We start from the raw sequence: 26,761 nt of genomic DNA on the forward strand, positions 1-26,761 counted from the left end.
TGCACGATCCTCTACCATGATAAAAAAAAAAAAAAAAATGTGTACATGTGACTTATACCCCTACCCCCGCATCCCACTATCCTTCGCTTCTATTCTCGTTTGTTAGTCTGGTGGGTGACCGATGTTCAATCTATGAACGTACATCAGGAAACATCGTTTGCCTGGCAAGAATGGTCTACGAACATTTGCTTGTAGGTGTGCAGTACATGACGGTAGTCATTGTATCCCATATTCTTGGATCCATAAATTTTTTACAAGTCAACAAGACCTGTTCTTGGCGGTCCTCTGCCAAATATCAATCATCTCCAAATCAAATCAGCCATCCGAGTCCACTGCTGTACAAAGGCCTCCTTCATAGCATTCCATGATTCACACGACCGCGCCAACCTCTGCCACGTCACTCCTGTAAACTTCTCTATCTCGTCTCTCCATCTCCTGTCTGGTCTCCCTCTTCCACGCTTCCTATCTCGCGGCGTCCACTCAGTAACACACTTGCTCCATCGCTCGTCAGTCTTTTGCACTAACTTACCTGCCCAATTCCACTTCCTCTCTTTCACCACCTCCACATTTTTCACTCTAGTCTGCTCTCACCCAGTTTCCTCTCTTATGGTCTCTCAGCATTATTCCTATCATTCTCTCAATTTCCCTGTGCAGTCCTTAGTTTTGTTTCCATTGCCTTCGTCAGTTTCCAAGTCTCGCACCCGTAGATTATTGCTGGCAGAATACATTGATTGTAAACTTTACATTTCAAACAAAGGTAGAGAGCCTCTCAGGATTTTGTTATACTTACCAAACATTTTCCAACCATAATACGTCTTTGTATTCATTATCATGATCTTTTGTCATTTTCTCCACCTGGCCTAAATATACTCCTCAACTTCAAGACTCTCACCATCAATTACAATCTACTTTGAACTTTAGTGTTGAATGTTACTTTGATTTTGGTCTTATTCATTTTTAAAACTACTGAGACTTTCCTTGCTTAGATCATTCAGCATCTCTTGCAAGTCTTCTGCTCTTTCTGAAATAAGAATGTAACCTGCAAATCTTAGGTGGTTCAAATATTTGCCATTAATCTTCAAACCTTTCTCTTCCCAACTCAACCTTCTGAACGAGATTGGCAAACATCTTCACCTTTATCTGGAGGTGCAGCACTACTCAGTCTCAGGTCTGGGACCAATATCTATCGAAAACTGTCTTACTGGAACTAATGATGGGTACCTGCTAGTAGTGGTTCTGCAAGATGCAAATCATAATGTCCCTCCTGCCCATCAACACCCTCACCTCCATAGGAACAGAGTTTCGAAGGAGCCAACACTGTCTCTGGACTGAGCCAAAGGTTTGTCAACCTGTCATATATCCTCCAGCTTTCCACTAGAGCAAAGGTACTGGCAATTTCTCCCATCCTCCTATTATTCAGTGACAAGCTGCCCCATACAAGTGTACAGCCCAAAGGTTTTCCCATGGAAGACCTATGAAAAAGACTAAGGACCCTTGCCAACTGCTGGGGAGCTGCAAGTTTCTAGTCAGCGAACCTCAAGGCAACATTGTTCATCCACCCCCGCCCATTTCTTACCTTATCAATCCAACAACCCTGACCCCTTACTCCTTCCAGCCTACGATAGAAACTTACCAACACGTGCACAATACCATCCTTGTTTCTTCCCAGAGCTCTATCTTGACTAATGTGGGGTTGTGGGTTCCCTATTAAGTCACACTAAATGCAAGTGACAATTTGCATTGTTTTTAAATATCACTGCCCTCTGCAGGCCCACTACTTCCTGAATGGTGTCATCTGCATTTACCAGGTACTTCAACTTAATTCCACTGGGCCCTGCTGTGGGAGGTGCTTACATATAACAGATGTAAAGGGCCAACTTCATCCACAAGGTGCTATGGGCTGGTTGTAAATTGTGCACTGTCTCGACCACATTTTGAGGATGGCAGCTTTTGGTATATTTCCAGTGGCATCATTTCATTTGACTAGATAAACACCATATGAGGACGGAACCTTTATTTGTACGACGTTTCGCTTATTACAGTTTTTTCAAGTACAAGTTGAGATACATATGCTTGAGATTAAATAAGGGGAAAGGAGGGAAGCATATGTATCTCAACTTGTACTTGAAAAAGCTGTAATAAGCGAAACGTCGTACAAATAAAGGCTCCGTCCTCATATGGTGTTTATCTAGTCAATCTTGTCGGCAGACTGCCACTTTTAAGCATCATTTCATTTCTTTATCTTGATGTCTCCTTCCCTCACTATTTAGCTACATTTCCCACTTAATTTGACTGGATTTTGCTGTCTATCCCAATCCGTTACTTCCTTTTCCAGTCTTGTTGCTAATGTCAGGATCTTGAGCTACTAGTTTGTCATTCAATTTTGCTTTACCCCCACCCCCCCTTTTAGACTTTTTCCTACAGTTGCTTTCCATATTCCAGAGCCTTCTTGCTCTTTTCCAAAACTTGATGTTTCTCTGCTTCCATGTATCAAAGTGTATGCACAAACACACGCACAAATAACTTCGACTATAAATTCTATTTAACACCCCTCGTGGATGGTCACATATTCTTATCCCAAGTAGAGGTGGAACTGGTATGCCTCTTCATTCCCGAGGTCCAAGATGTATGTGATATATGGGTTAGGTTTTGACATATATTTGCAACTGCTTTTCTAAGGTTTCAGGTCAAATGTTGATTGTCAGCATAACAAGGAGGCAACACTAACTAATGTAAACATGACCAGGCTGAACAGATATGCTCCCTGCCTGGGGTTAAAAGACAATACTGGGCATTTTTCATATTTTCTACTAACCCATCTTTATCATGTGCAAAAACTTGAACTCAAAAGGAAAATAAAATACATGTTCCATCACTTAAAGCATTAATTTAAGGTGTTTACAGACGCCTACCACGGCGACCACCCTTCCTGCGTGTGCTGTCTGAGGGAACTGGGGTAACATCCTGGAAAGAGATCAAATAAATGAGTATTAGCCAATACTGAATCCAACAATACAAATAAGCAAGTACGAGTGCATGAGCATGGTATTTACCTAGTTTTACCTAGTTGCATTTTACAAGACAAGATCTAAGCTGGCAGTGACCCGTTTTCATATCTCTCCACATCCAGTTTATTCTTCTTTGTGTAGTTTTGGCACTCACTGTTTCTCTGTTTAGTTTGTTCCAGACATCAATCACTCTATATGGAAAGCTATTCTTTTTCAGGTCTCTTCTGTAACTGTCCTCCTTTATCTTCTTTTCATGTCTTGTTTCTCTTCTGTCCCATTTTAATAAGTCATCTCAATCAAGAACTTCCATCCCTTTCATAATGCTGTAAATGTGTGTGTGTGTGCACGTATGTGTATTTACCTAATTATAGTATACATGAAAGGAGCAATGCTCATTGGGTCCCCTCTCATATTCTCTAATTGTCTCACATACCTAAACTCAATTCATGTAAACAGTTCTGATTTAATCTACATCTCTGATTTCCAATTATCATATTTAGATTTGAAATCGTCTATTGCTTGGGCTATATCACCTAAATTATTCCACATATTTATGCATCTATATGGAAAACTATTTCTTCACATCCTGATTAAAGATGGGAGGGACTCCCATCTTTAATCAGGAAATCTCTTCTTATCAATGCAATCTTTCCCCATTAGTGACCTGAACACTAATCATGTCACCTTTTTCTCTTCAATCATTCAAAGTTGGCGGACCAAGTACTTTTATTCTTTCCTCGTATGGTTTATCTACCAACCAGGCTGAGGTCCAGTTTGGTTGATGCCCTTTGTATTCTCTCAATTTTGCTTATATCCTTCACTTGTGTGGGGACTATACTACTGACACATACAGTATTCCAGTCTTGGACATATCAGGGTTTCAATGAGTATTTTCATAACTTTAATTTCCTGCAGTAGTCCACATGTCTATCTCGTGTGTGCATGCTTGTCAGTGAAACCTCTGGTTGCCAAGGAAGAAGCATGCATATTTACATGTTGATATATGAACACATTGGCCAACAAGACAAATCTGATGAACCTCTGCCCTCGAGCTTATTTTCAATACCTACCACTATCCTCATCTTTACAGGAGATGCAGCCCAAAGAGTAAAGGATATATGGGGTGGTGCTTTACAAGTGTTACAAGAGACAGTTATTTGGGAATGAATGCAGACGAGTTCTCTGAATGAATTATTGTACCTGTGACACTATGAAGTAAATTTGGAATATAAAGCAGGTAGAAAGATGACTGTTGTGTATTCTTTCTACCTCCTTTATAGGGGTGAATGGAGGATGATTGTGTATGGATGATGCTGTGATGCATGGGAGAGGGTGGGGGATGGGGGGTGAAGGAGTACGTGTGAATGAAGTTTTGATGCAGCAGAAGGACTCTCTCAGTCTTCTCTTTTTTTCTGTATAAAGGGACAGTGAGGGGGTCACCACTTAAATGGTGTGGCCTTGCTATGGATGTACTGTGTTTTGATAGTGCTTCTGACCCAGGGCAGTGGGCAAGATGTAGGGATGACAAGTCATCCAGAAGGAGCCAAGAAATGAGGGAGGAAGGGGTGGTGAATGGGAGTGGAACACGTGGGGATGAAATGGGTGGGAGTGGATTTATGCCTTTGACTTTGTCTACATCCCTTGTAAGGGGGAAAAAGCCCTTGGTATGTATGTATATAGAAAGAATACCATCTTTATGAGATGGCTTGAAAAACATGACAGGTGCTACAAGAATGGACACTGAAAAATGTGTGGATGAGGCAAAGAATGGAGGGTGGAGGAACCTGGCTAGATCAAAGTGATCTGGCCTGTGCATGTGGAAATTACAAGACTTAGAGAAACATAACAGGTGCTAAATGAATGTACATTGAAAAATGTGAGAGTGAAGAAGCTACCAGGATAGATCAGTGCAGATCTGGTCTGTGCACGTGGAAATTTTGAGCGTGGAAAAACTTGCAAGTGTGGAAAGCACAAGTGGATGGAATGAACTTGAAAGGAAGACTGAGAAAGAGGCAGATGGTTTAGGATGCACATGGAATGCCTGTTGAGCAGGAATGAGTGTAATGAGTGAAGAGGAATGGAACACTAAATAAATGAAAGGACGATGAGGTCCAAAAGTATGCTCATTCCATCTGCTCATTACTTGAGTGGATGTGGAGTGGGGTTATCATAAAATGAAGTGGGGGTAATTGCTTTGGAAGTGTTGCCTTACTGCTTTGCCCATGACCCAAATAGTGGGAAACTTGGATGACCATCCATGAGGTGCCAAGAAGAGGTGATGTTGAAATATGTACTAAATACACAAATGTTAGGAAACTGCCTCCCTCCCTTTACAAAGAAGGAGGGTGTCTTTGGTATTACACATACAATAATACCAAAGAGCCTTTCCACACTTGGAGATGGCCTAGTCAAAGTACACACGCATTTCACATCAATTAAGACTTACCTACTATCTTAAGACAAGGTATGCCCCCCCAACAACTACTACTACTACTACAGTGAGTCCTTATACGGTTATTCTATATCCGGTAAATTCACAGTTACAGTATTTAGTAATTGCTACCCTCAATTCTATTTATGGTAAGAAAAATTCCCAGATACGGTATCCGTTTGTGTTTTGAAAATGAAAGAGCAGGGAAAAGGGTCTGCCATATCCTATTATAACTTGTTATAATGGGTTCAGTATACGGTAATTCCAACTTGAGGTAAGGGTTTTCAGGAAAGCATATGTACCATATAACAAGGACTTACTGTACTACTACACTGCTTGGGTCAAAGGCAAAGCAGTAATTTGTGTGCATAAGTGAGTTGCCTGTAAAGCAAGTTTGTAATGCTCAAATATCTGGGAACTGCTAGAAAATACTTATCATGATAACATTAACTGTCTGGCAATCTAGTCCAATCAAAATATATAACCAAGACTGGGTGGATGTTGCCAATTCAATATACCTCCAAATATCCACAGTGCTGTATTGATAAACTTTGCACTTACATTTATAACTCTGGAGGTTAGTAAATCAACAAACTTACTCAATTCTATTTGGGACTTCATACCCAATATTTTCTTTCATATTTGAACATCATTGTACATTACAATAAATCCCTTTCATAGTTTCTCTTGACATCCTTTTAATATTCCATACATCCCTCCCTTCACTCAATCTGATTTTTTTCTTACAATTTTCTATGTATCAGATCCCTGACCCCTTGTCATTGTGTTTTATTGTACTACCTATTGCAACATTGTCCCTTACTCACAACTGTTGCATTCACTTCTCTCATCACCACACAATTTAATCCATGATAAAATTTAAAATACATACATACATACATATACCAAGGCTTTTTCCCCCTTCCAAGGGAGGTAGCCAAAAAGGGAAAGGCATAAAAACACTCCCACCCATTTCATCCCTAAATACACTCCACACCCCTCCCACCCTCCCTCTCATCTGAGCACCTCCTGGATGACGGGTCATCCCTGCACCCTGCCCACCGCCCTGGGTCAGAAGCAGTGTCGCAAGACACAGTACATCCACAGCAAGGCCGCTTCATTTAATCGGCGACCCCCCCCCTCTCCGTCCCCCTTTGCATATAAGGCGAGGACGGGGAGAAATACCTTCGGGCTGCATCAAAATTTACTCACACATACTACCCCACCCCCCACCCTCCCGCCCATTCCTCCTCATGCAGTCACAACATCATCCATATACAACCATTCTCCACTCACCTCTGTCTTCCGTCCTCTCCCTTCCTTCCTCAACAGACATTCCCCTCTTCCCCAAAGCCCCCTTCACCCCATCCATCCACCTCATCCTAGGACGTCCCCTCATGTTCACTCCCTCCACATCTGCCTTCCATACCTCTTTTACTAGTCTTTCTTCACTCATTCTTTCCATGTGTCCAAACCATCCTAATATTCTTTCATCAACCCTATCTCCCAAATCCTTTTTCACCCCTTGCATAAAACAAGCATTCACTTGAAAAACCCTGCTCTCTCTACCCCAAACTTCACACATTCTCAAAAATTGTTACTATGCTTAACCCCAACTCCACCAATTGTACTCTGTCTCATCACTCATATTCCCACAACCCTGCAAGATACCTGGGGCAATGGATTGTTGTTCTAAACTAAAATGTTCCAATTAACAGCTATCTGCACCTTTTAGTATTCATCTACATCAGCTGTGCTTAATGAATAAAAGACATAGCCCACACATACCTCAATGCGTCCAATCTTCATTCCAGCACGGGCCAAAGCACGCAGAGCAGATTGACCACCAGGTCCGGGAGTTTTGGTCTTGTTTCCGCCTGTTGCACGGATCTTAATGTGGAGGGCATTGATGCCTAGGACCTTGCACTTTTCAGCCACATCCTGAAATATTAAAATTATGGTATTACTTTAGGCAGTCATTATAAGAAAACTCCCAGTTGTCAGCTCTCTTCATATGAAATAGGAGAAATACTGCTGAAACTGGAGTAAGATTTAAATAATCAACTCCCTCAATTCTGAAGAAAGGATGCATAACAATATAGCATGAATGATCAACAATGTTAATCAAGTCTGTCTGGCAATCTAGTCCAATCAAAATACACAATCAAGATTGGGTGGATGTTGTCAATTTAATATACCTCTAAATATGTTGGGAGCAGTCTTAATAGCAGTTGCACCCTATCAATAACTTTGGAGGTTGGTAAGCTACTGGGATTTTATGCCCAATATATTCTTCACACTTCACTTTTCAAGACTGTACATAACAATCTGGCTTCTTTGTAGACATGCTGCCATGCCCATTAACCATCTCAGTTTTTCCTATTCTCATAGGCTGGAAGGCATGCATGTACACACACACACAAAATGAAATTTGGAAGGAGAGATACATCTATATAAGGGACAATATAAAGTTGGTGAAAAGGAAGTAATAAAAGTGGGACCTGAAAAAGACCTGGAGGTGATCATCACAGAAGATGTTCCTTGACAAACATACAAAATTGTCCGTGAAACCTATAACTTGCCAAGATCAATAAAAGTGGCTTTTACTTACTTGGATGAAGAAATATTAAAGAAAATACTAGTCACAGTGATAAGGCCCAAATTGGAGTATGCTGTGATACTATTGTCACCCAGTACTAAAATAATATAAGGAAGATCGAGAGAATCCATTGTGCAACTACAAAGATGCCCCCATTACTACCAAAACTGTCATATGAAAAAAGGCTATCAAAATTAGAAATACAAACTCTGGAACAAAGAAGAGAAAATGGAGACTTGTTGACCATCTACAGAATTATGAGGTGTGGAAATCTTTGATTGAGATGACTTGCTAAATTAAGATAAGAAAAACACAAGAGGACATGGAGGGAAACTCAAAAAGGACAGTTATAGAAGAGACCTGGGAAAAAACAAATAAATAAATAAAAAACTTTCCCCACAGAGTATGGAACATATTAGACAAAATAGTGTGTTCAACAACAATACAATAAGAGCAAATTAGATATGCCGAGATACAGAGATGGGACACCACAAGCATAGCTCCCCTTCCCATAACATACAACTAGGTAAATACACACAAAAGGGCTGGGGGAAGGGAAGGGAAGGGGATAGTTTAAACCATCTCCACTCCAATTCTGAAACACAGCCTAGCATGATAGTATGGCTTAAGCCAGTGGTTCTTAACTTTTTCAATAAGAGTAAAATTCTCATGGGCAGCAGAAGCTGTACGATGATGCACCACAATACTCGTGTTATAAAATATAAAAGTACAGCTGTATTACTCTCCCTCTTTCATGATGAATATTAATAACAGAAAACATGATCAAGCCAGTTCACAGAATATGGGGGTCACTCAGCAACAACTACAAAATATAAACATGATGCTAATGCCAGTATCCTCATATACCCACTCATGCCTCATGACACCTACATAGGTGTCATCGTATGGAAGGGGTTCACCTTTTTTGGCTGCACCCCAAAATCCCGTCCAGATCAACCATGGCAACCTTTACCTTCATAAACACCTACTTAAATCATAAAATACTTGTGCTTGTAAAAACATGACAATTTTGTTTCCCTTAGATAATCATGACTTAGGAATTCTACAATAAGGATTAATACTTTGAATGGTAATATTGGGAAAACAAGTCCACAAATCCTGGGTGACCCATTCAAATTGCTTGGCAACCCAACTTTGGGTTGTGACCCAAGGGCTAAGAACCACTGGCTTAGCAAAAGAAAAGTGTGTGTGTGTGGGGAGGGGGGGGGGGGACAACTTTTCCACTATTAAGCAAGTCATACATGGACAACATGTGTCTGGTGGAAGACAGACTAAATGTACATACTTGCTATCCAATATGAGAGTTAATTGTCTGGCAATCTAGTCCAATCAAAATAAATAATCAAGACTGGGTGGAAGTTGCCAATTTAATATGCCTCCAAATATTTAGGGTGCAGTTTTTATGCAAGTTGCACCCTGTTAAGAGTTTTGGAGGCTGGTTACTGGGATCTTGTGCCCAATATTATCTTCACAGTTCCCTCTTACAAGACTGTACATTACAATCTGCCTTCCTTGCAGACATGCTGCCATATCCACTACCATTTCAGTTTGCCCTAGTCTACTCTTTCCCTCCAATCTCATGCAGGGGGAAGGAATGGGGAAAGGGAGAGGGGAGGAGTGGAAGTTTAAGCCATCACAACGTCTTCAATTCTGAAGAAACAGAAGTTTAAGCCATCTCAACTTCTCCACTTCTGAAGAAACAGAAAGCCTAACAAGATATTATGACAATCCATAATGGACGCAGATAAAATACACACACACACACATTTATATCAAACTGGCCTTTCACTTTCAAGTAGGTCATACATGGCTAACAAGAACCAGATGGAAGACTGAATGTACATACGTGTAGCTCAGTATGAGTGGATTGTCAGGCAATCTAGTCCAATCAAAATACATAATCAAGACTGGGTGGATGTTGCCAATTTAATATACCCCCAAATATTTTGAGTGCAATCTTTATAGGAGTTGCACCCTAGTAACAGCTTTGGAGGCTGGTAACCAACAGGGATTTTACACCCAATTTTCTTCACAGTTCACTCTTCAAGACTACATTACTATCTGCCTTCCTTGCCAATGTCTTGCCACGCCCCCTTCTCAACACACCATCTTAGTTTAGACCGTTCTAATCAACCCGATCCTATCTAATACCTTAATCAATTGACACACCTTGTTGTTCTTTATTTTGTCAGTTGTCAACTCTCGTATAACAAAGAAATACTGATGAACCTGATACGAGTGGAGCTTGGCCCTGGTTACAAAGTGTCTGTACCTATGTTACAGATTTGTATGTTATGACTTTAAACATGAGAGCAGGGATAGTATCCTAATGTCTATCCCACAGGAACATTACTTGTTTTATTCATAGCTGGCCCTATCAAGCAGTTCTTGGTGTGGTGTATGGGCTTTATTAAAGTTCACTCCAAGGAAATGTTGGAAAAAATACAAGGTGTATGAGTTCATGTCAAGGATGACTAGTTTCAAGATGCAGGTGCTTGGTCTGTTGTACAATATTTATTTTTGTGAGTGCAACCCTCGAGTGGTTTTTCTTCAACGTGCAAGTCTGATTTGGAAACCAATGATGGTACTATGCTAGTAATGGTCCAGCAACAAGGGTATTAGTCCTTTACCCCCTAGTTATTTACAAACCTTACACTCTCACCTCAATTTGTAGTTGCAAAGGGAGACAGCAAAGAAAAGACAGAATGAATAGGAACTGATATATGAGAAAGAGAAAAGAGGTGAGAAGATATACATTGTGCAATTCCTTCACATGTCTGAAGCCATAACATACACATACCAAAGGCTTTTCCCCCCAAACAAGGGAGGTAAACAGACATAAAAACCACTCCCACCCATTCCATCCCCACATACTCTACTCCCATTCACCATCCCCCCTTTCTCCCTCTTATCTTGGCTCCTGGATGATGGGTCATCCCTGCATCATGCCACTGCCCTGGGTCAGAAGCAGCGTTGCAAGACATAGCACATCCACAGCAAGGCCACTTCATTAAATCAGCGACCCTACATCTCCATCCCTTCATACAGAAAGAGAGGAGATGGAGAGAAATATCTTTGGGCTGCGTCAAAGTACCTTTTTCCACATACTCCCTCACCCCCCACCCATTCCACCTCATGCATCAGCATCATTCACACATTCTCCATTCACCCCTATCTTGTATTTTCCTTTCTCAACTGACATTCCCCTCTTTCCCAATATCCCCTTAACCCCATTCATCCATCTCATCCTTGGTCGCACCCTCATGTTCACTCCCACCTCTGCCTTCCATGCCTCTTACTAATCTTTCTTCATCCATTCTTTCCATGTGTCCAAACTACCCCAATACTCTTTCATCAACACCATCTCCAATTGCCCTTTCCACCCCCCTCCTCATTTCTCATTCTATCCACCCTAAAAACCCCTATCATGCTTCTCAGGCACCTCATCTCAAACACATTCAAACTACTCCTTTCTTCCTCCTTTATGTTCCATCCTGCAACTTTCTCCCCTTGTACATCTCATCACCTTTTACATATACATACATATACCAATGCTATTTCCCCCTTATAAGGTTGGCAGCCAAAAAACAAAGGCATAAAAACCACTCCCATCCATTCCATCCCCATCACAATCCACTCCCCTCCACCCTCTTATCTTGGCACCTCCTGGATGACGGGTCATCCCAGTATCTTGTCTACTGCCCTGGGTCAGAAGCAGTGTCACAAGACACAGCACATCCACAGCAAGTCTGCTTCATTAAATCAGCGACCCCCCCTCTCCTTCCCCTCGTGCAGAAAAGAAGACAGGGAGAAATCCCTTCAGGCTGCATCAAATTTTTCGCACACATACTCCCTCACCCCCCACCCATTCCACCTCATACATCACATCATCCATATACAACCATTCTCCATTCACCCGTCTTCTGTCCTCTCCCGTACTTCCCCAAAGCCCCTTTTACCCCATCCATCCATCTCATCCTAGGTTGCCCCTCATCCACTCCTTCCACATCTGCCTTCCATACCTTACTTTTACTCACATATATTTTCAACTGCCTTCTTTCGCACACCTTCCCAAACTCTGTCACTAACTTCCTCAATCTCTCTTCTGATCCTGCTACAAGTGTGATGTCATCAGCAAACAACTACTGGCTTATCCCCCATTTCTCAATTTCCCTTACCAATCTCCAATCCCCGACCCAATACCTTTATATTTACCTCTCTGATCACCCAATCCATGTATAAATTCAACAACACCCATAGTGACATAACACATCCCTGCCAAAGTGCACCTTTACCTAAAACAACTCACTCTCTCCATTTCTGATTCTAACACAAGCTCTAACATTCTCATAAAAACTCTTTGATTGCTCTTGAAAGTTTTCTTTCTATCCCATATCTGCAACGTCTCCCACAGTGCCTTCCTCTCTACCCTGTCATATGCCTTTTCCAAATCCATAATGGCCCAAAAACCATCCTTACCTTTTTCTAAAGCTTTCTCACATTCATCTTACCACAAAAATCCGATCCACACAACCCCTACCTGTCCTAAACCAACACAGTTCCTCTCAATCAAAACCCTCCAATAAGCCTTCCCAACATCAAAACCCTCCCATAAGCCTTCCCAACATCAAAACCCTCTCATAAGCCTTCCCAACAACATAACAAACTGGTCCCTTTGAAACTACTACTCACACTTGTCCCCTTTCCCTTGTAAAGTGGAACAGTACAGGCACATAACAAAAATGGAAATATGTTAAATAACCCTTTCACAATCAAAGTAGTCATACATGTCTAACAAGAGTATGGTGGAAGACAGACTGAATGTACATACTTGCTATCCAATATGAGAGTTAATTGTCTGGCAATCTAGTCCAATCAAAATACATATTCAAGACTGGGTGGATGTTGCCAATTTAATATGCCTCCAAATATTTAGGGTGCAGTTTTTATGCAAGTTGCACCCTGTTAAGAGTTTTGGAGGCTGGTTACTGGGATCTTGTGCCCAATATTATCTTCACAGTTCCCTCTTACAAGACTGTACATTACAATCTGCCTTCCTTGCAGACATGCTGCCATATCCACTTCCATTTCAGTTTGCCCTATTCTACTTTTCCCTCCCCGTCTCATGCAGGGGGGAGGAATGGGGAAAGGGAGAGGGGAGGAGTGGAAGTTAAGTAATCTTAACTTCTTCAATTCTAAAGAAATAGAAGTTTAAGCCATCTCAACTTCTCCACTTCTGAAGAAACAGAAAGCCTAACAAGATATTATGACAATCCATAATGGACGCAGATAAAATATACACACACACACATATATATCAAACTGGCCTTTCACCTTCAAGTAGGTCATACATGGCTAACAAGAACCAGGTGGAAGACAGACTGAATGTACATACGTGTAGCTCAGTATGAGTGGATTGTCAGGCAATCTAGTCCAATCAAAATACATAATCAAGACTGGGTGGATGTTGCCAATTTAATATACCCCCAAATATTTTAAGTGCAATCTTTATAGGAGTTGCACCCTAGTAACAGCTTTGGAGGCTGGTAACCAAATGGGATTTAACACCCAATTTTCTTCACAGTTCACTCTTCAAGACTACATTACTATCTGCCTTCCTTGCCAATGTCTTGCCACGCCCCCTTCTTAACTGACCATCTTAGTTTAGACCGTTCTAATCAACCCGATCCTATCTAATACCTTTATCAGTTGACACACCTTGTTGTTCTTTATTTTGTCATTTGTCAACTCTCATATAACAAAGAAATACTGATGAACCTGATACAAGTGGAGCTTGGCCCTGGTTACAAAGTGTCTGTACCTACGTTATAGATTTGGATATTATGACTTTAAACATGAGAGCAGGGATAGTATCCTAATGTCTATCTCACAGGAACATTACTTGTTTTATTCATAGCTGGCCCTACCAAGCAGTTTTTGGTGTGGTCATGTATGGACTTTATTAAAGTTCACTCCAAGGAAATGTTGGAAAAAAAATACAAGGTGTATGAGTTCATGTCAAGGATGACTAGTTTCAAGATGCAGGTGCTTGGTCTGTTGTACAATATATATTTTTGTGAGTGCAACCCTCGAGTGGTTTTTCTTCAACGTGCAAGTCTGATTTGGAAACCAATGATGGTACTATGCTAGTAATGGTCCAGCAACAAGGGTATTAGTCCTTTATCCCCTAGTTATTTACAAAACTTAACACTCTCACCTCAATTTGTAGTTGCAAAGGGAGACAGCAAAGAAAAGAATGAATAGGAACTGATATATGAGAAAGAGAAAAGAGGCAAGAAGATAAACATTGTGCAATTCCTTCACATGTCTGAAGCCATAATATACACATACCAAAGGCTTTTCCCCCCAAACAAGGGAGGTAAACAAAGACATAAAAACCACTCCCACCCATTCCATCCCCACATACTCTACTCCCATTCACCACCACCCCTTTCTCCCTCTTATCTTGGCTCCTGGATGATGGGTCATCCCTGCATCATGCCACTGCCCTGGGTCAGAAGCAGCGTTGCAAGACATAGCACATCCACAGCAAGGCCACTTCATTAAATCAGCGACCCTACATCTCCATCCCTTCATACAGAAAGAGAGAAGATGGTGAGAAATCCCTTTGGGATGCGTCAAATAACCATTTTCCACATACTTCATCACCCCCCATTCCACCTCATGCATCATAGCATCATCCACACATTCTCCATTCACCCCTATCTTGTCTTTTCCTGTCCTTTCTCAAATGACATTCCCCTCTTTCCCAATATCCCCTTAACCCCATCCATCCATCTCATCCTTGGTCGCACCCTCATGTTCACTCCCACCTCTGCCTTCCATGCCTCTTACTAATCTTTCTTCACCCATTCTTTCAATGTGTCCAAACTACCCCAATACTCTTTCATCAACCCAATCTCCAATTGCCCTTTCCACCCCCCTCCTCATTTCTCATTCTATCAAGCCTAAAAACCCCTATCATGCTTCTCAGGCACCTCATCTCAAACACATTCAAACTACTCCTTTCTTCCTCCTTTATGCTCCATGCTGCCACTTTCTCCCCTTGTACATCTCATCACCTTTTACATATACATACATATACCAAGGCTATTTCCCCCTTATAAGGTTGGCAGCCAAAAAACAAAGGCATAAAACCACTCCCACCCATTCCATCCCCATCACAATCCACTCCCCTCCACCCTCTTATCTTGGCACCTCCTGGATGATGGGTCATCCCTGTATCTTGTCCACTGCCCTGGGTCAGAAGCAGTGTCACAAGACACAGCACATTCACAGCAAGTCTGCTCCATTAAATCAGCGACCCCCCTCTCCTTCCCCTCATGCAGAAAAGGAGAAGACAGGGAGAAATCCCTTCGGGCTGCATCAAATTTTTCTCACACATACTCCCTCACCCCCCGCCCATTCCACCGCATGCATCACAACAGCATCCATGTACAACCATTCTCCATTCATCCGTCTTCTGTCCTCTCCCGTACTTCCCCAAAGCCCCTTTTACCCCATCCATCCATCTCATCCTAGGTTGCCCCTCATCCACTCCTTCCACATCTGCCTTCCATACCTTACTTTTACCCACATTTATTTTCAACTGCCTTCTTTCACACACCTTCCCAAACTCTGTCACTAACTTCCTCAATCCCTCTTCTGATCCTGCTACAAGTGCGATGTCATCAGCAAACAACTACTGGCTTATCCCCCATTTCTCAATTTCCTTTCCCAATCTCCAATCCCCGACCCATTACCTTTATATTTACCTCTCTGATCACCCCATCTATGTATAAATTCAACAACACCCATGGTGACATAACACATCCCTGGCAAAGTCCACCTTTACCTAAAACAACTCACTCTCTCCATTTCTGATTCTAACACAAGCTCTAACATTCTCATAAAAACTCTTTGATTGCTCTTGAAAGTTTTCTTTCTATCCCATATATCTGCAACATCTCCCACAGTGCCTTCCTCTCTACCCTGTCATATGCCTTTTCCAAATCCATAATGGCCCAAAAAACATCCTTACCTTTTTCTAAAGCTTTCTCACATCCATCTTACCACAAAAATCCGAGCCACACAACCCCTACCTGTCCTAAACCAACACTGTTCCTCTCCCAGTCCTCTCAATCAAAACCCTCCCATAAGCCTTCCCAACAACATAACAAACTGGTCCCTTTGAAACTACTACACTCACACTTGTCCCCTTTCCCTTGTAAAGTGGAACAGTACAGGCACATAACAAAAATGGAAATATGTTAAATAACCCTTTCACAATCAGTTATACATGTCTAACAAGAGTATGGCGGAAGACAGACTGAATGTACATACTTGCTATCCAATATGAGTGTGTTAATTGTGGAACACAATGGCAAACGCTGACAAGACTGCGAGAATAAACACCGTGTGAGATTGAAACCTTTATTGGTACGACGGCATTTCCTCCTCACCCTGTCTGGTTCACTAAAAAGAAGCTCTGCATTATCCCAATCCATCAGGTGGTTGGGTGTTGCAACATACAGGTAGTGGGCCAGTCCAGCAGAACTATCAAAGAGCTCTCTAGAAGGAGTGACAGCCAGGACGAGATGTGGGGAAAAAACGCTGGTGTCTACTGCATACCCTGTGCTGGATGTGATCAAATATACATCGGCGAGACCTCCTGTGACCTGAAGACCCGGATCCGTGAGCATCACTATGATTCCCGGAACAACATCACCACCAATACCTGTGTTATCCACCGGAACACCAACGACCACCTGATGGATTGGGATAACGCAGAGCTTCTTTTTAGTGAACCAGACAGGGTGAGGAGGAAATGCCTCGAAGCGGCCGCCATTCAAAGCTTCAAAACCATTGAGCAGAACAGAGGCATGTTTAACATCGCCCCTCCTATCATCCATCTGTTACCCACATTATACAAATGTATGAAATGTCCCCCTTAGTCCACTTCAACAAACTGTCCAAAATGTCCTCCTGTATCTCCACCAAGTCCCACCCGTCCCCCTTCTCTCACACACACCCCTCTGCCCCTCCACCCACCACTCCCTGATAACCTCTCCCAGTTCCTTCCCCGTCAGCCTATATATACTCAGTGTTTGCCATGTCTGTACTTGAAAAAGCTGTAACAAGCGAAACGTTGTACCAATAAAGGTTTCGATCTCACACGGTGTTTATTCTCAGAGTTAATTGTCTGGCAATCTAGTCCAATCAAAATACATAATCAAGACTGGGTGGATGTTGCCAATTTAATATGCCTCCAAATATTTAGGGTGCAGTTTTTATGCAAGTTGCACCCTGTTAAAGACTTTTGGAGGCTGGTTACTGGGATCTTATGCCCAATATTATTTTCACAGTTCCCTCTTACAAGACCATACATTACAATCAGCCTTCCTTCCAGACGTGATGCCATGCACACTACCATTTCAGTGTGCCCTATTCTACTTTTCCCCCCCCGTCTCATGCAGGGGGGTGGAATGAGGATAGGGAGAGGGGAAGAGTGGAAGTTTAAGATATCTCAACTTCTCCATTTCTGAAGAAACAGAAAGCCTACCAAGATAATATGACAATCCATAATGGATGGAGACGAGAGAGAGAGAGAGAGAGAGAGAGAGAGAGAGAGAGAGAGAGAGAGAGAGAGAGAGAGAGAGAGAGAGAGAGAGAGAGAGAGAGAGAGAGAGAGAGAATATATATATATATATATATATATATATATATATATATATATATATATACACACACACACACACAGTGCTCGACAAGGATGTACGAACGATTAGCGAGAATGAGTGATGAGTGTTGAGGACTGTTTTTGCTGAAATGCACTATCTTATATAAAAAATTAGCATATGGTTGCATTATTTGACCTATTTTCTTTAAAATGTGTGATTTCCATGTAATTTGATAAAAAAGAAGTTACTTTTTATCCTCTACAAAATTACCAACCACATACCATCCAACTCACTAATTGCTGACCTCAACCAATGACAGTTTTTGCTCAAATGCACAATTTTTTATATAAAAAAATTAGCATATGGTTGCATTATTTGAACTATTTTCTTTAAAATGTGTGATTTCCATATAATTTGATCAAAGGGAAGTTACGCTGTTATCCTCTGCAAAATTACCGACCACAGCTATGACTTGCCCAGCCCACCATCTATGATCACTGGTGGTATGGATCAAACTACACTATTAAGTTTCTTACTATTGTGCTATTAGTGTAATTGTAATAGACTGCATTTCTTACTATTGTGCTATTAGTGTAATTGTAATAGACTTCATATATTTAAATTATTTCGACTATTTTATTTAAAATGTGCTATTTTCATGTAATTTGACCTACCATACATTTAAGAAAAAACAGTTGGAGGGTATTCATAGCTGTGGTCGGCAATTTTGCAGAAGATAAAAACGCAACTTCTCTCTGATCAAATTACATGGACATCACACATTTTAAAGAAAATAGGTCAAATAATGCAACCATATGCTAATTTTTTATATACAATCATGCATTTCAGCAAAAACCGTTCTTGTTCGAGTTTGGTTGGCTATTAAAGAGTCAGACGATATTCGTAGCTGTGGTTGGTAAGTTTGCAGAGGATAAAAATGTAACATCAAATTACATGAAAATCACACATTTTAATGAAAATAGGTCAAATAATGCAATCATATGTTATTTTTTATAGAAAATCATGCATTTCAGCAAAAACCGTCCTTGTTCGGGTTTGGTCGGCTATGAGTGAGTCGGACAGTATTCATAGCTGTTGTTGGTAATTTTGCAGAGGATAAAAATGTAACTTCTCTTTGATCAAATTGCATGGAAATCGCACATTTTAAAGAAAATAGGTCAAATAATGCAACCATATGCTAATTTTTTATATAAAATCATGCATTTCATCAAAAACCATTCTTGTTCGAGTTTGGTCGACTGAGCGAGTCGGTCGGCAATTTTGCAGGGGATAAAAACAACTTTTTGATCAAATTGCATGAAAATAACACATTTTAAAGAAAATAGGTCATATAATGCAACCATATGCTAATTTTTTATATAAAATTGTGCGTTTCTGCAAAAACCGTATGGTATTCCTAGCTGTTGTTGGTAATTTTGCAGAGGATAAAAACTTCTTTGATCAAATTACATGGAAATCACACATTTTAAAGAAAATAGGTCAAATAATGCAACCATGTTATTTTTTTTTATATAAAATTGTGCATTTGAGCAAAAACCGTCATGGTCTGGTTGAGGTCGGCAATTAAGGAGTCGGGCACCTTATCTCAAACACATTCAAACTACTCCTCTCTTCCTCTTTTATGTTCTATGCTGCCACTTTCTCCCCTTGTACATCTCACCACCTTACTTTTACATATACAAACATATATATATATATATATATATATATACCAAGGCTTTTTCCCCCTTATAAGGGAGGTAGCCATAAACAAAGGCATAAAACCACTCCGACCCATTCCATCCCTATCACACTCCACTCCCCTCCACCCTCTTATCTTGGCACCTACTGGCCGACAGGTCACCCCTGCATATTGTCCACTGCCCTGGGTCAGAAGCAGTGTCGCAAGACAGCACATCCATAGCAAGGCCGCTTCATTAAATCAACAACAACACCCCCCCCCCCTCTCCGTCCCCTCATGCAGAAAAGGAGAAGACAGGGAGAATTCCCTTTGGGCTGCATCAAATTTTTCTCACACATACTCCTTTCGCCACCCCCCATCCATTCCACCTCATGCATCACATCATCCATATACAACCATTCTCCATTCACCTGTCTTCTGTCCTCTCCCATCCTTCCCCAAAGCCCTTTTACCCCATCCATCCATCTCATCCTTGGTCACCTTCCACACCTTACTTTTACCCACATTTATTTTCAACTTCCTTCTTTCACACACCTTCCCAAACTCTCTTCTGATCCTGCTACAAGTGCAGTGTCATCAGCAAACAACTACTGGTTTATTTCCTATTTCTTAATTTCCTTTACCAATCTCCAATCCCCGACCCATTACCTTTATATTTACCTCTCAGACCACCCCATCCATGTAACTTCAACAACAGCCAAGGTGACATAACACATCCCTGGCAAAGTCCACCTTTACCTAAAACAACTCTCTCCATTTCTGATTCTAACACATTCTCATAAAAACTCTTTGACTGCTCTTAACAGTTTTCTTCCTATCCCGTATATCTGCAACACCTCCCACAGTGCATTCCTGTCTACCCTGTTATAAGCCTTTTCCAAATCCATAATGAACCAAAAAACATCCTTACCTTTTTCTAAAGCTTTCTCACATCCATCTTACCACAAAAATCCAATCCACACAACCCCTACCTGTCCTAAACCCACACCGTTTCTCCCCCAATCCTCTCAATCAAAACCCTCCCATAAGCCTTCCCAACAACACACAACAAACTGGTCCCTCTGAAACTACTACACTCACACTTGTCCCCTTTTCCCTTGTAAAGTGGAACTGTACAGGCACACAACAAAATTGGAAAAATGTTAAATAACCCTTTCACAATCAAAGTAGTCACACATGTCTAACAAGAGTATGGTGGAAAACAAAGAATATATATTTTGCCCAGTAAGAGAGAATTCTCTCTCAATCTAGTCCAATCAAAATAAATCATAAAAATGGAGTGGAAAATAGAATAAAGAAAAAGTGCTCACACAAACAAAGAGTAAGAATAGAGAAAGGTGAGGGGGGTGAGGAGTGAATGTGTGTGAAATTTTAAACCATCTAAACTCCCTCACTTCACATCTCTGAAGCCCTAATAAGAAACGAAAAGTATCATTTCACAATCAAGATAGTGGCTAACACGAGCATGATGAAAGACAGACTGAATGCATATATATTTTGCCCAGTAAGAGTTTGTCTGGCAATCTAGTCCAATCAAAATACATATTCATGACTGGGTGGATGTTGCCAATTTAATATGCCTCCAAATATGTAGGGTGCAGTCTTTATGAGAGCTGCACCCTAGTAACAGCTTTAGAGGTTAATCCAATGGGATTTTACACAAAGTATTTTCTTTACAGTTTGCTCTTCAAGACTGTACATTATAATCTGCCTTCCTTGCTGATGTTGCCATAACCAAACAATTTTCAATCAACCATCTTGTTCCAGCATGATGGATATTAGAATCATCTAACTCCCAGCTATCTTTGTAACATATAACTTCATTTCCTTCTATATATGAAGTTGCAGGGGGGGGGGGGAGGAGATGAGAAGTCAAAAAGAAGAGAAAGAGATGGAGAGGAAGGAGATGGATAGAGAGAGAGGCATGGGGAGTGAGAAAAAGGAGGAGAGGTGAGACGAGCAACAAGAGACAAGAAACAACTGAAAAAGGAAATTTAAACAACTTCAACTCCTTCACTTCTGAAAAAACAAAGCATAACAAGACAGCATGGCTGATGCCTAAAAAACACAAGTTTTTCATAAGACCTTAATTATCAAGGTGCATACATGGCTAACAAGAGGCCGGAAGACAAATGAAATGTATTACCAGAATGAGAGAGTTAATTGTCTGGCAATCTAGTCCAATCTAAATATATAATCAAGACTAGGTGGATGTTGCCAATTCAATATACCTCAAAATATCTAGGGTACAGCCTCAACAAGATCTGCACCCTAATAATTGCTTTGGAGGCTGGTAACTAAATAATTCTACCCAATACAGAATTTTTCTTCGCAGTTTGCTCTTCAAGATTAGTCATTACATTGAGACTTCTTTTGTTGACCTATTCCCATCAAACACCACATCTTTCAATCTTCAAAACCTGTCAACACCTAGATGGTATTTCAGGGGAAGGAAGGGGGGAAGGGAGAGAGATAAAAGATAATACATATGAGGGAGCAGAAGAGGGAGGTTGTTATCTCAATATGATATAATGCTCTGGCCACTATATACAACATATCCAGTGACTGTCCTAACACATATTTCTGGAAATTGGAAGCAGAAAATTAGGCAAATCTATGCAACAATCTTACCTGTGCAGCCAACATAGCAGCATATGGCGAAGACTCATCACGATCAGCTTTAACTTTCATGCCACCAGTGACACGAGTTATGGTCTCACGACCAGAAAGATCAGTCACATGAACAAATGTGTCATTGTAGCTTGCATAGATGTGGCAGACAGCGAAAACTTTCTCTCCCTCTCGCACTTGTGGGCCCAAGGAAACCTGGACCTCCTCTTTTTGAACTTTTCCTTTACGTGGGGCCATGATTCACCTGAAAGTATGAAATTTCAAGTTTTACTCAAGAGCACTCATTCCCACAAAAAAGTAAGTTTTTTCAGTCAGATTAATTATAAAGAGCAATGTGTGATCTTCAAAACATACATAGCCTGCTGTGACCTGTTTTACCACAGATAACCAAAGGACCCTCTTATTCTTCTAAAACTCTCAATACTTTTTTCCCAATCACTTCAGTTCCCCTCCTAATCCTCTCAATACCAATAAAATCCTTTATAGCACCACTCCTGTAACAACTCATCAAGGATAATGGGTCAAAATGTCCCCTGCCACAATACTTGTGCCACAAAAACAATGCAGGAAGGAACAGCTCTTCCGAGGCTGGTTCACCTCCACTGCTTCACCATACAGCAAATGAAGCACTTGTGAGCAAATTCAAAACAATTTCCTTTGAATTGATACACTAGTGATCTTACTCCAATACTGCTAGACAATGTTGAAAATGAAATATTTTGGAATGGAATGGTGAGCACACATTTAATCCCAACCCCTCACTAAAGGAGATTTTGGACAATTCATCCACAAGGTGCTTGATGGGCAAGGATGTCAAATTGGTTTTAACTGGACAAAGTGTGCATGGTTTCAACTCAAGACCCCTTTTAAAGAGGAAGGGAACTTAGACATATTCCTTTTGACTTCTTTAGCTACTAACAATCATTATTAGAATATTGAAGTTCCAAAACAAAAGGAGCACCTGTTCTTATTCTAATGTTGCTAGGCATTGTTTGCATGACATAATATGGGCTCAGAACAGATACTAGCACGTGCATCTTGTTGGACTACTTTAGTCTGGGTCATGTATAGTACACAACCCAGGTGGATGCAGTCTCATTAATCTTCCTCCTTGAGTTACAGCAGATACAACAATGTAACTGTGCCTTTGAAGGAGGGGTTGTTTACTTTCTCCGACAAAACCATCACTACAACTTCATTGAACTTGTGCCTAATTGTTTTGCATACCGATGGGACTTGATTGTGTTGAACAAGCAGTTAGGTTATTAAACACAACTAATTACCAAATTCCACATATTCAATTATCATTCCTTTATCAACATACCTATTTTTAATCCTCAACCCAAAACCAGTAGACATATTCCTTTTGACTTCTTTAGCTACTAACAATCATTATTAGAATATTGAAGTTCCAAAACAAAAGGAGCACCTGTTCTTATTCTAATGTTGCTAGGCATTGTTTGCATGACATAATATGGGCTCAGAACAGATACTAGCACGTGCATCTTGTTGGACTACTTTAGTCTGGGTCATGTATAGTACACAACCCAGGTGGATGCAGTCTCATTAATCTTCCTCCTTGAGTTACAGCAGATACAACAATGTAACTGTGCCTTTGAAGGAGGGGTTGTTTACTTTCTCCGACAAAACCATCACTACAACTTCATTGAACTTGTGCCTAATTGTTTTGCATACCGATGGGACTTGATTGTGTTGAACAAGCAGTTAGGTTATTAAACACAACTAATTACCAAATTCCACATATTCAATTATCATTCCTTTATCAACATACCTATTTTTAATCCTCAACCCAAAACCAGTTCCGACAGTAAGTACATGACGAGTTTCAAACATACATCCGCTCAAAATGACCAGTATTCCTGCCTGGTCATAAAATTTACCCTATAAAGAGCAAAACATTCCCTGTGTAATGGATATGCAAGAGTTTGCTCGCAAAGCAAGTACCAAAAGTTAGTAGCATACTAGTGAGAAATGCCTAGCATTCCACCACCCTGGAAGAACTCATCTTGCAAAAAGTATTTATGAGACGGATGATTGCCTTCCTACATAAAATTGAAGACCCCACCTCCTAACACTATCCTATAGTAACACACGACCTCACAAGCCGTTACATTGTATTCTATCTTAGTGGAGGCAATCCTGCCAGGGAGGAAGCAGCAGCAGCTCCTGCAGCTGAGATGCATTCACCAAAATTTTTGCAAAATATTGTAAGGTAAGGATGGGTAGTTGACCCCGGTACTGATAGATTCTGGTGACATTACTGTTATATACAGAATATTCCATGATCAATCTGTACTATCATCAGCATTATTTCTAGTACTTTTGACAACTTACATATTGCAAATTACATTACTATAGCCACAAATAAGTATAATGACACTGAGCTGGCTGTGCATACTTTTCCATATAGGCACTGATCCTAAACTACCTCCACTCCTCAGGCCACTACTATAACTGTATATTCATGGGCAACTGATATCAAGTCCTGGTGCGATGCCTCACCTGTACGATCAAGTTTAAGCTTTACATATTTTGGAATGCCAGGCCAACTAGACTCTTGGCAAGTTATTCTGATGTTTTGGCATGCATGATACCCAAAATTCTGGCACAACTGGGGGGCCTACAATCTGCTGTTTGTATCAAATATTTTGTATTTTGTCATAAATATTGGGGATTATTGTTTGCAACAATTTATAATATAAAAATCAATTTAAGGAGAGAGAAAAAAAAAAAAAAAAAAAAAGGTCAAGCTACAACATGAAAGTAACCCAGGGCAGTGGGCAAGATACAGGTATGACCCTTCATCCCTAAGGAGCTAGGATGAGAGGGAGAAAAGCATGGTAGATGCAAGTGGAATGCGTGGGAGTATGTTCCTTTTGACTCTGCTACCTCCCTTTTAAGGGAGAAAAAACCAGGTGTTTATAAACAGAAAACAGGAAAGTAAAAATCCATGATTGTGTACATGGAAAAAGTTAATCTGAACAGAAATATCTATAAAATACAATTAATACTTAGCAAACCATCAAATGAGAAGCAGCAGGTGGTAGCAGTTGTCATTATGCCTAAACCAAGATAAGACCTATTCTAACCTAAAGATATGGGTGCCAGTGTATTACATGATCATGCCTGGCCTATTCCCTGTCAAAAATATATCTCAGTACCATGCCAGAAACAACCAAATTGTACCTTAAAGCATTAAAAATGTCATATGGCATACACATGGCAACACAGCAATCTGGTCACACATACTGGTTCTACCCAGAAATAAATCAAGAGTATATTACATGGGTTCTATTCCTGTATCATGCAAACATTCACTTTTTTTTCCAAGATATATTTTTTTCGTTAGGGATAAGGTTAAGTTAGGTTTGGTTAGGAGCTATTGGGCATTAGAGCCATGTTAAATATTCATGTCCGAGTGATTCTGGAATTTTTATATTTAACATGGTATTTAGAAAGAGAACAGGAATGTGTAGTGTGTGGTGCTCTGTGTATCCTGTGTGGTGAGGCAACAAGTGCCTTGTTAGGCAGATTTTATGTTGACATCATCTTCAAGTGTGTGGTAGGCCCAAACACAAGCTTGCTGGCATAACCCTTGCTAGGGCAATGGGAATGTTTGCAAGACAATGTGCCAGCTCTTATTGCACCAGTACAAGTGTTTACTGAGCCAAGAAAGAAAGATAGAAAGAAAAAAAATTATAATAATAAATAAATGAATAATATATATATATATATATACATACACACACACAATCAATGTTTCTCCTGATTTCTAGATTGGTATTTGTGAAGTTTCATCTCACCCACTTGTGCAGCAACTTGTATACTTTTTTTTACATCTCTATTACAACAAATCCAACAACTTTTCTCATAATGATTCTTGCAGAAATTAAAATTATGGGATGGTGAAAAATTCATTCCTGCAACCTTCCCACTACATGCCATTTTGTCTCACATATTCGCATAGCAATTTGGATATATTTTTTTCCATTTATACAACTCCAACTTTTCTTAGTAACATTTTCCCCTCAAATTAATATTAAGGGACGATGAAAAAATAATTTCCGCAACTTTCTCTCCATCCACACGCTGAAGCAGTGTTATGGCTGTCCATAGTGCAAGATCGTGTCCCAGCACACATTTCTAGGTTAGGTTAGATTCGGGTGAAAAATATACATTTCACAAAATAGTGGGTGATGCTTGCAATAAAAATGGTGTTTTATTGGACCAGGAAGGTTGCCGGATTTTCTCACCACCCCTCAACAATTTCAGCAAGAAAAGGTACTACAAAAAGTTGTTGTATCTGTTCTAATACCGGTCACCCTAATTTGCGTCCAACAACGAAAATATGCTTTTTTATGCACATTAAATACAATAAACTTTCTTTAATTCATTTTCATCTATATCTGTCACATAGATTCAAATAAATTGTTCTATTTGGTCATGTTTGCTTGATGTCGTCACTTTCCATCTTTCCATTGCATCCACAGGTGGACACCCTGCCGAACATGTTTGTAATTGATGTGAATAAAATATGACCCAATGGTGAACATTTGGGCCATGGAGCAAAAATTAGAAATAAGATAAATAAGATATAATTTTATTTATCCTATTTACAAAATGACTTGTTCCTATACATGATATAACATCCGTGATATACAGATAAAT

The 26,761-nt window shown here is 40.4% G+C and overlaps 2 protein-coding genes across 2 annotated transcripts in view; both read right to left on the reverse strand.

Annotated features, from left to right (window-relative positions):
* Nucleotides 1–2,867: 2,867 nt before the first annotated feature.
* LOC143033947 (small ribosomal subunit protein uS11) overlaps nucleotides 2,868–26,761 on the reverse strand; it is a 28,603-nt gene continuing 4,709 nt past the window's right edge. Inside the window, exons 2-4 of the mRNA XM_076199638.1 lie at nucleotides 22,073–22,316; nucleotides 7,228–7,380; nucleotides 2,868–2,964 (exon numbers count right to left, since the gene is read on the reverse strand). Coding sequence (XP_076055753.1) covers nucleotides 2,899–2,964; nucleotides 7,228–7,380; nucleotides 22,073–22,309 — 456 coding nt within the window. The 5' untranslated portion in view covers nucleotides 22,310–22,316 and the 3' untranslated portion in view covers nucleotides 2,868–2,898. The remainder of the gene's footprint in view (nucleotides 2,965–7,227; nucleotides 7,381–22,072; nucleotides 22,317–26,761) is intronic.
* LOC143033945 (uncharacterized) lies at nucleotides 7,339–17,060 on the reverse strand. The gene is made up of 2 exons (XM_076199637.1): nucleotides 12,365–17,060; nucleotides 7,339–9,938 (listed from the first exon to the last, which is right to left on the reverse strand). Exon 1 carries the CDS (start codon nucleotides 16,969–16,971, stop codon nucleotides 16,363–16,365), a length of 609 nt encoding a protein of 202 aa, XP_076055752.1. The 5' UTR covers nucleotides 16,972–17,060; the 3' UTR covers nucleotides 7,339–9,938; nucleotides 12,365–16,362.

Source organism: Oratosquilla oratoria, chromosome 16, assembly GCF_046742065.1.
Source record: "Oratosquilla oratoria isolate Oo_2021 chromosome 16, ASM4674206v1, whole genome shotgun sequence".
NCBI classification, from domain to species: Eukaryota; Metazoa; Arthropoda; class Malacostraca; order Stomatopoda; family Squillidae; genus Oratosquilla; species Oratosquilla oratoria.

Excerpts from the sequence above, each read along its gene's own strand:
- LOC143033945 (XM_076199637.1), bottom strand. The coding sequence starts at position 16,971 with ATGGATGATAGGAGGGGCGATGTTAAACATGCCTCTGTTCTGCTCAAT.